The 10,575-nt window shown below is 39.2% G+C and overlaps 1 protein-coding gene and 1 non-coding gene across 3 annotated transcripts in view; both read left to right on the top strand.

Annotated features, from left to right (window-relative positions):
- Positions 1–2,285: 2,285 nt before the first annotated feature.
- arhgef10 (Rho guanine nucleotide exchange factor (GEF) 10) overlaps positions 2,286–10,575 on the top strand; it is a 43,732-nt gene continuing 35,442 nt past the window's right edge. For both annotated transcript variants that reach the window (XM_077538796.1, XM_077538795.1), the window contains exons 1-4: positions 2,286–2,433; positions 6,213–6,319; positions 8,523–8,870; positions 9,884–10,186. In XM_077538796.1, coding sequence (XP_077394922.1) covers positions 6,280–6,319; positions 8,523–8,870; positions 9,884–10,186 — 691 coding nt within the window. In that variant the 5' untranslated portion in view covers positions 2,286–2,433; positions 6,213–6,279. The remainder of the gene's footprint in view (positions 2,434–6,212; positions 6,320–8,522; positions 8,871–9,883; positions 10,187–10,575) is intronic.
- On the top strand, positions 6,378–6,451 carry trnai-aau (transfer RNA isoleucine (anticodon AAU)). The gene has a single exon. It is a non-coding gene; the product is annotated as a tRNA-Ile (tRNA).

The raw sequence follows: 10,575 nt of genomic DNA, 5'->3' as shown, positions 1-10,575 counted from the left end.
TTTTTTTTTTTTTGTTTTTTTTTTTTTCCTATGCTCATTCATTGTCAACCTATGTAACATGACAAGATTGAAACAGACTTGATTCAGAATTGCCGCAAAGTGTTTTAAAATGCAAACCAGGTACTTCACATGTACTAATTAGTTCCAGAAAGGTCAAGGCCATGTTGCTGGTTGTCCAAAGCGCGAGTCATCATTTCACAGGCTGGTTGGCCCAAAACATACAGGGTTGCAAATCGCTGGCACCGGGCCGAAACATCGTTAGTCACAATTTGGTACATTTCAATTTTTATTTAAAAAAAAAAAAAAAAAAAGTACTATTGGTCATTCCACAAATGCGGGTGTGTTTTTTTTTTTTTTTTTTTTTTTTTTTTTTTTACAAATTATTGCCCAATCAAAGATGTTGGAAATGCAATGGATGATGCAATATTAATAATGGTTGAACAAACATGATATTTTTGGGGTCTCCTGAAAAGTGGCTATTTTGGAGGTAGAAGGTTTCGGCCAGATGCCAGCGAAATGTTGATACTTGACAACCTTATACTCTGTTAATGGTTACCACATAAAATGAATGGCCCCATAGATGAATAAGTCAACGAGGGCCCATTGAACGGCCACCAAAATAACCAAGGGTGTTGTTCAAGATAAAGTACAGTATATACATGAAAACCACACTGTTAATGACGTGTAAATTCAGAAGAGAAGTATGCCATGGAATTGATAAGACATTTCTGTCGAAGTGTGCAGAATCTAGACTGCAGGAATGTCTAAACGCTCAGGGTCATTAATTTGAACAATATGAGGTTGTACTTCATGGTCATTTGTGGGTTATGTGTAAGTGCACATGTGACTTATTAAAGCTTTTTTTTTTAACCCAAGTGTGCTGGGATAGTTTTTAAATGGGTTTTGTAAGGAACTATATAGTATGCTGTTTATTTGTTAAGTATATTTCATTCCATACAAGAAAAGCGGACATGCAATACGTTTATATGAAAATGCAAAATTTGATTGAAAAGAAGCATAAAAAGAAAGCTGATTCTTTTTTGTCTGTTTTAACAGGAAGTCAAAAAACATTTACTTTTCACATTGAAGATAACTTGATACTTCCATCATAATTTTACTCTTTGAGTTTATATCAAGATTGGTACTGTTACTGTGATGGGATTACATTTAAATCACGATATTAAATTTTAGGCCATTTTTCTCAGCCCACAGTCTCCATTTGAAACAAGTTAGTCTGGCAAAAAAAAAAACAATTTACACATGATCTTACATCTATGTACAATAAACATGTAAATTACTGTCAAATTTGAAACACTTTGGATACAAAAACGTTTTTCTTTTCAATGCAATATTTCTCATAACTACATATTTAGTGTATGACAGCAACCAGTAGTTGTTTCATATGTCATAATTTTTGTCTCAAAATTGTCTTCAAAAGTTTAGAGAAGGGCTAATTAAGCGTCCATATATTTTTTTAAATGTTCAAATAGGTATTTTAGACATAGTATGCAGATTATTGCATTTAATGATACAAACAAACAAACAAACAAACAAAACAACAAACAAAACATCAATAAGTGTTCTGGATTTTACTTGACCAGTTCACATATATTTTCAGTCCATATGGCCTCAGGTTAATATTTAATTTTTGATTTAAACACTTCCCAACGTTGTTATCTTTAACTGTGTCCATAAAAAGTTGACATTAGGTATTGCAATACTTGTGTAAATGGTTCCCTATCATTTATTATAAGTGTATTGAGCAATAGCCCATATTACGCATTAGAAAAATTTCTTTGCACACTACCAGACAAAAATGTCACAAAGATTGCACGGTAGACTAAATAAATGATCTTTTCTCCGTTTAGTCACAAATTGCCTCACTCAAATACGTTTTGAAGCCCTTTAATGAAAATGGATAATTATCTGATCTCTCACGACTGTTTGAGAAATTGAGAATCACCGGTGAACACTGATAACTGACCTAATATAATGCTTTGGTTACTATACGAAAAGTGGCAAAAATATTAAGAACGCCAGAACAACTAGAAGGCACGCGTCCTATTTCCAGAAGATCATCAATCGATCCAAAATCTTCTCTGGACAGCTGTGCAGTGGGGACTCGGGAGCCACCTCACAAGTCACGTGGACACATTCCAGTCCTCCCGGAGAGGAAGAAGTTGGCTAATTGATTGACGCGTTCGCTCAGCCAATGGACGCGTGCTAAACTCGCCCTTCGACCAATCAGATGTAAGCACTGGACATGAGGGTTTTCCTAGGATGGAGCCAGTTTGCATCGAAGGGAGACTAGTTAAGTTGGACACCAAAGTGTAGTGATGACTAGTCGCTAGTGTCCAACAGTGCTTTTCTTTAAACGGGTACAGGATTACTCCAAAGGGATCAATTGTAGCACTTGGTTAAAGTCGTGAAATGGTGAGTTGAATATTTGTTTTATTGTTTCTGGCAAAGTTCTCTACAGTACGCCCCATAACTCAAGTTTTACCTGCACTGTTTTGCTAACGTTATATTTAGGTACTGGAAAATATGTAAGTTTTGTTGTTGTTGTTGTTGCTTAGTTTACATTGCACGATGGCGTGTTGGGACACGGCTTTTACGTGGCGCCACAGGTTGTCAAGTTGCCAATTTTAACGCTGTTCCATAACGTTACTCAGTGTCAACGTGTCCGGAGCAAACAAATTATTATTATTATTATTTTTTAACTCCAAGTAATTCTTCCACCACGCTGTCCCAACTTGGGTATAAAATGTAATGTAATTTTATTGACGCAAAAATAAATCAAGTTTGCATGTGCTATTTAGTGAGGAAGTGTAAAGTCTTTCTGAACTGGCGCAGCCAAGGCAACAACAAATTCAAGTAGTCATGCATGGCATTCCTGAGTGAGCAAGCTTCCTAGCTCTGGTCATCTGCAATGTCCTTTTTTTAAAGTCTTTACAGGTAGACCAAAACAAAACATACATTTCCTCAGTTTCCAATCAAACTGTATATATTGTCATCCACTCAATAATGGTATACATGTACATGTACATTCAGTGGTGTTTTGTCTGCTGTCTTGCCATTCATGTTCACGTCACTGTTAATTTGTTTAGCAAATCACCATGGTGGCTTGACTGTGACAACAAATGCTTTCCTCCCCCCTCTGTAAACATCTTAAGTCTGCTCTCTTGGAGTACAGGTACTCCAGGTAGGTCGTTTTAGTCGGATCAATAAATTGTGAGTGTCGTTCATTTCTTTGCTTTGAATCTACTTTGGTTGTGCTGTATTGTGAGCATGTTTGTCTCAACCACATGCTCTGACTTTATTCCAGGTCAGGCCAAGGAAATAGAACAACAGAAACTGCTTATTAAGGCTGCTCAGTTTGGACGGTTTCCACTTTTCACTTGGAATTTGGAATCCCCTCATAGTTTTTCTTTAGTTAGAAAAAAAAAAAAAGGAATCTTTTGCTTTTACTTAGTAAAAAGATTTTTGTGTTTGGCTCTTGAATCTACCAATGATGCGAAGCACCAGGCAAATATTACACAAATATCTGTTAATTATAGAAAAAAATCTTTAAAATTGTTTTCAAAAATAGAAAATTGGTACGCTGCCAGCAACTGTCCTGTATTAGCTCAAACCTTCTCGCAAATGATTTTCTTAAGCCATCTAGTCTTTGTAGGCTGACAATTTTCATCAGCCTGTTTACTTTCATCCTTGCCAATAAAGCATGATTCAGACACAACGTTCAATTAAATGAGCCATAAATATTTGGAAAAGGCAACTAAAGTCTTCCATTTCTTACACCACCCTCTCACCAGGCTTGGTTTTATGGCTTTCAAGCCCATATGTGGACTACTTGTCATTAAGTACACTTCCAAAAAAAAATCAGTTGAAGAACCAAATCAGGGCTTTAATTGTGAGTGATCACCAGATGGTGTAAATGTAACGTCATGAAATGGTTCTGGCATGGTTGCTTAATCTGTTTCCAGAATGACACAAGATTTTATATGAAGTATGGAAACAAGCACTAAATTTTAGTTATTTATTTTGCATTTATTTTTTAAATGCAGGTAATACACAGGTGAACAATTTGTCTGCGTTACACCAGCAGCACAGATGTTTTCTTGTCTGAAGCAGCTCAGTGATCCTAACATGCAATCACATGCTCGACTGAGTCTGTCATCAACCGTGGGGTGGATTGGAGTTGCCTTTGCCTCTCCTTTTTGGTCTTCGACTTTTTTTGTTCCTATGAATAGTGTTGGTGTTATGTTCGGAGACGATTGCCTTCTGTAAGGTGAATTTTGTTTTCAATGAAGATGAAGAAATAAAGCAACACAAAACAGAGATTCTCACAGGCTGTATCTTATCTGATCTCACTTTCCTTGTCTGTCTGTGAGAAAAAAACTACCTTTGTCTAGTGCTGACGTGGTACTCAAAAGCAGAGATTGCTCATCCTGACTATGTACGGTAACTTCAACTCTCTCTAGTTCATAAAACACACAAAGATGTCATTGCTTCCTTTGCCCACCCTTCCTTCCCTAATTCCCTGTCCTAGGCAATAAACAGATACATGAGTCACCCTGTTGAAATGTTAGGACTTCACTTTTCATCCAACACACCAAAGTGAGCTTTAGTGAGGGCCGTTATAGATTCCCCGTTATCGATATATTGATACGCTCACAAGCATCAATTGATTAAACAATCAATTAATACATGAAAAAGGTGCGCGACTTCCATAATTGTTTACTACTTACTATTTACAGGCTGTTTGACAAGAAAAGCCGGGCGGGCCGCCAGGTTAATAAAGCACTGGGGGAAACCCTGTATGATGATTCAAGTTAGCACACAATTGTTGTTTGCATATTAAGGGACATAATAATCTGTCGAGAAAGCTTCACTTTGTGTCATTTTCCTTGTTCCTCGATGCTGATATGAATAGCAACGATCAGTTATACTCAAGATGTTAGCTTTTGGCTAAAGTTGGACCCTGCGCTAGCTTCCATGATGTCATCAGAGCCACGAAGAATGCTACGTCTTGTTTACAGCTTGGTTGAGCAATATGATTGTTTATTTTTTTTCTTTTTACGTACCCGCAACATAGAATGATAACAGTTGATTCTTTCTCCGTCCCTCTCCATTGTTCCAACTGTTTACCCTCAGGCTATGCATACTCTACCTGCAAGTGTTAGCGTTAGCACTGTCCACCAGTCACCCTACGATCTGACAGACAGACACTGGTCCCGTGTTCACAATCTCCCATCTGGCCTTGTGCCCTGTACATGGGGCGGAGGACGGCAAAGCGGAGGATTTCGCATTATTTGCAGACAAAACAAGCTTTCAGACTCACAATGACTTATCTTGGTGGCTATGTCCCCACTATGTGGCTTTGTTTTCCATATAACTGGTGAGTTGGGGACTTATGATGTAAAGATTTAGTGAATAACATGCACAGCCATACATGCCTCAACAATGACCGCTTCATGCTACACAACAAGCGTGATGATGTCATGGACTTGTCATCTGTTCTTGAGGAGAGCTGGAAACGTTTTTGTTTTTAGGTCTTTAGCAGAAAGTGTTACCTCTGGTTGTGAATGTGATGGTGAGGAATGCAGTGCTTCTCATGCCCAAGCAGGTCTAAATAAGCGTTTCTTGTTTCTTGCTAGCATGCATACACGCTATCCCTGAGCCCCGCAATTACCACTTCGGACCCTAAATGTTTATCTTTTTAAGAAGGAAAAAATAGGATGTCATCTACAATGTGCTTTGACAAACTGTACTGCAAAATGGTAATACATTTTCTTCTCTAGGTGGAAGAACTTAAATATAAATGTAACACTGGTTCATATTGTTTTTTATGATGGTTGCTCATACTACACAAGGTGCCTATACTATTAAATATTCATTATAAGATTGGCAACTAAAAGCCAGGACATTAAATTCTCCTCATACAATTTGCCTGAAAATGTGTAAACTACAACTTGATGCTTGTGTCAATTACTGAGTCAGACTACAAGTGTTTCTTTTGTTGTCATTCATCCAACTGATTTGTGTCAATTAGCACTGGTAGCATTCTGCTGTTGAACTTGACACACAAATTACGTAATATAGCCCAGAAAAAAACACTATTTCGTGATCATTAGATGATCCAAATTTGAAATGCCATTTTCTGAAAGTTTCTTATGGCAAGCTTGTCTTTTCTTTCCTCTTCTCTCCTTTAGGAATGTTTGTGCACATAGTTGATCCCCTGCATGCTGTCTGAAGAGCCTGCACAGGCGAAGAGCGTTCATGATGGAGATGGAAGACTTCCCTCCCCCGCCCTCCGAAGGTAAGGTCAACGCCGCTTCCTCACAAATCCGACACAGACGGTCCTCATTATGTTTCATGGCCGGTTAGCTCAGTTGGTTAGAGCGTGGTGCTAATAACGCCAAGGTCGCGGGTTCGATCCCCGTACGGGGCAAATTTTCGTGGAGTAACTTGGCTTTAAATACACATTTTAGAGAAAGCTTACAGTTTGATTCAACTCATTTTGGACAGATATGCCAACTTTCGCCTGGATCGTTTCTTAAAATTTGTAACGGGAACACAATGCTCCTCCATAGTGTAGTGTGGGCAGACGATTGAGGGAGTTACAAGAGCAAAATGTGCTGCGTGTACACTAGACAATGTGCCTCAGTGTTGGAATGAATGCAGCTTCATCGCACACAACCACTAAACACGAGAGACATAGGTCAGAGAAATCACCAGCTGGCTTCTCACTTGCTTTTTCAGTGCAGTGACTTACTGTTATTTGTCAAGCATCATATGCACTCTGATATAATATGCCCAAGGCTACTGATTTTCCTATGTACTCATGTATTATTCTTTCTTCACACTTGGTGTACCACTAGTTGTGCTTTGTCTGTGCGCAATTAGGAGCAAACAAATGGAAAAAGAGACTGATAGCATCTCTGCTTGCAGGTTTGCTATTTCTTAAGCACCTCGAGTGTGTGGTAGATAGGCACGGGGTCGCAATGTTGTTGACCCGCGGCACTAGTCACAGTCGGTGTTTGAACGCCCTGACTAGTAGGGCGGAACAACTACGTGTCAAAGTGTTTGTGACTTACAGCAGTGATTTAAAGATCCATGCGTGACTGTGTGAGGGACTTCAAAGCTAGCTTTGCTGATGGTCTGATCGCGAGTTCAGATTGACTTGCCCGCAAGCAGTGGGCAAGCTTCAATTCTTGGTAATGGCATGGAAACAAGACATTGTCAGTCACCTAATAAAAATCAAATAGCGTCCGACTCCTACACTAATGTGTTTTAAAAAAAAATGTTAGGGTCAAATGTCTGACAAGGAATGACGAAAGAATAGAGTGAAACATTTTCTCGGGGTGGCAGGAGACGCTGGGTAACAATAGTCCATTAAAGAAGAGGAACACAAGCTAAATGGCGCAGAGAGGAACCAGCTGAATTTGCGAGTTGCCTTGATGTACTGCCAAGATGAATATGCGCACCAAAACAGCTTTTCTTAAGAGATATCCGATGTTGTCACGGAATGTCAGGTTCACATTTCCTCAGCAGGTTGCTGGCATGTAAGAAGAATGGCGCAGTCACGCCAAAAGCTGTTAGAATGTGCTCATGAGCTTTTTTTTTTTTTTTATGTTTATGTAGTCGTAGCGCACAAAATTTTGTTTGCCTTGAAAGATGAGTGAAAATGCTCGAAATCGGCTGGCACTGTTGGGGTTGTTCTTTTGTATAATGTTTGGCGGTTAAAGAGTTAATTATAAGTCTGTGTATAAATCTTAAATGGACAGAAATGGAGCGGACATATACTAAAAGCAGCAAAGTTATTTTTTGATTATTTTCACATGCAGTTTCAAAGCTGAAAAAATATACAATTTCAACACGTTATATTTGATCTCATACATTTGAATTTGGTGCTAATTTGCTGTTTCGTGTGCTACTGAAATCTTGACACATAAGTTGCTTTGTTGTGTTTTTCTTTGATGTGACAATTGTTTGAAGCCTCTGACTTTTTGACTGTGATCAAAGTTTGGATTTCAGGGGGGGAATGAGTTTTCTAAGCAATTTTTATCTTCCAAATGGGCCTTTGAGACATGACTGACATTTTAACCAACTGAGCTAACCGGCCATGTGTAGAGTGCATATAATCCTGTACGTGTGTCAAAGCAAGTTTCTATTACACATTGGGAGTCGGCAAAAAATTGTACACAGATCAAGAGTGACATTGGGACTCAAAACTAAAAAGTGATCCCACTTAAATGATCTTTTGAGTAAGAGTAAAACCAACATCTAATTCAAATTCTATTCAGTGAAAATAAAAACAATCAATGGTGAGTAACTACCACTAATTTATTTTCTAAATTGGTGCATGAATGTCAAATTGACCAAAATATATAAGAATGTCCAAATTCAAACAGCTCTTCAAAGCAGTATTTAAAAAAATAAAATAAGCTAAGGAAAAGTCACAAATTTTTTAAAATTATTCCAGTAAGAATAAAAGGTTCAGTCTTCCTTTGTAATTGCAGTTTTGGATGAAGATGAAGATGAAGATGAAGGGGAAGCCTTTGACTTTGATGACAGTGGCAGTGACATCCCGGAGGCGGACCGGCCACCCCCAAAGGCCAGCAACGAGCATCAGAGTCGCACCAGCGACCCTGTGTGTCATTCGGCAGAGAGTGACATCCACAGCCTGGCCCCCAAAATATCTTCCATCTTACCCGACGTCCCTCCCTCAGCAGAATCATCCGGATACGCGTTCTTGACCGCTGATGAAGCAGAAGCAGGTGTCCCGTTTGCTGCTGATGAAAAGGAGCTAGATTTACCACCGCCACCTCCACCCGAGGACGTTCTCGAAACTGACGCTAGCGCAACAGGTTTGTGTCTGATGAATTTTTTGGCTTAAATGGAATTTTTGGCTTTGATGTTGCAAATGTCGTCTTTAGTCGTTATCTTCTGAGCGCTTGGCAATTGCTAAATGTTGCTCACGTTTGTCTCGATTTGTTTAAATGAAATAATCTGACTAATCCTAAAGTGGGTTGGTGTGTTTCTCTCATGACACCTTGTATCACTTACTGATTGCCTGCTGCTGGACTGGTTCTGGTTCTCATCACTAACAGTTGACAGCAGCGGCAGTCTGGGCCAGATACTTTGTAGTATTTCTAATGAAGGCGTGCGCGATTGGCTGAGTAGAGACTGAAAACTCTTAACTTGCATCTATAAGTAATACAGTACAATTTCTTTAACTCATTCACTCCCAGCCATTTTCACGTTTCGCAATCCCGTTCGCTCCCGGCTGTTTTACTGAATTTTGACTGATTTTGCAAGGCCCACAGAATATTGTTCTACTGCTATAAAAACATGGAATCTACCAAAAGAAAGATTAAAGTCTCTTCTTTCATCAGGAATAAAAAGTAAGTTTCTGTCTGTTTCCGTTTTGCCATTTTGTTAGAAGACAGCTAAGTTTCATCAGTTTTCACAAATCTATTTAAAATTGTAAGTAACTGAGCTTTTTTTTTTTCTACATGGCCCTGGTTGATCTCCTTTGCTCTGCTGCCACCTGCTGGCCGTTTGTGTAATAACTACCATTTCTGCAACCGTTCTTTGCAGTTGAGAGGCTGCATCAGAGCCTTCTGTATGCTCAGGCATTAAAAAACAAAACAAACAAAAAAAACGTATAAATGCGTCTTTGGGACACTTAGAACATAAAAAAAAACGTATTTACACGTTATTGGGAGTAAATGAGTTAATGTTTGCATGTGAACAAAATCAGCTAAAGCCAACACATGAGACAAATCTACATTTAATTTGATTGTTAGACGGTAATGATGTATTTTGCCATCATTGCGCTCAATGCCACATTTTTCCTGCATCTGTTTACTCGCACCAGGGAGTGAACATCAGGAAGTGTTGAGCGATGTCCAAACTGTCCCGAGGAGCTCCTCCAAAGTCAACCCTTACTCTGTGATCGACATCACTCCACTCGAGCCGCAGCACGATCGCTCCTCTTCTCCTTCTGAGCCAGGAGAGCCCAAAGAGCAAGTTGGGGAAGCCAACAGCAGCCCTGGTGGCATCACCTCAGGCTACTCCGTACCAGTCCCCTGCGGCTATGCAACTCCATCCGGCGTACCGCTCATCACGCCCGCTTACACCACACCTGTCATCATTCGACACCTTTCTGTGGATGAGGATGGTAAAATCGCATTTTTTTTTTTTTTCTAAGCGGTGTATGATCGCTTCAGTTAAAGATGCCTTTTATATTTATATCATATTAAATATTTCAAGCAGAAGCATTATTTTTGGGATTAAGTGTTTAGTGTAATGCTGTGGATATTACTAACATTTTCCCATGATCCCTTTCACCCTCGCTACAGTCAAAGGTCACTTCATTTTTTGCCTGGAGTTAAATTCCTCGCAGCCTGCACAAAGACCTCCATATCCAAGGTCATGACACACAAGAGCTTGCTCAGCTTTCTGTCCGGCCTACTTTTCCATCCTCCCTCTTGTTCTTTTTCCTAAAGCTTTGACACGTGGAAATCTATACTAATTTTGTTTGTTTGTTTTTTTATGCTAGAGCATACA

Source organism: Festucalex cinctus, chromosome 12 (genome assembly GCF_051991245.1).
Source record: "Festucalex cinctus isolate MCC-2025b chromosome 12, RoL_Fcin_1.0, whole genome shotgun sequence".
Lineage (NCBI taxonomy): Eukaryota > Metazoa > Chordata > Actinopteri > Syngnathiformes > Syngnathidae > Festucalex > Festucalex cinctus.
This window is presented reverse-complemented; position numbering and strand designations above follow the sequence as displayed.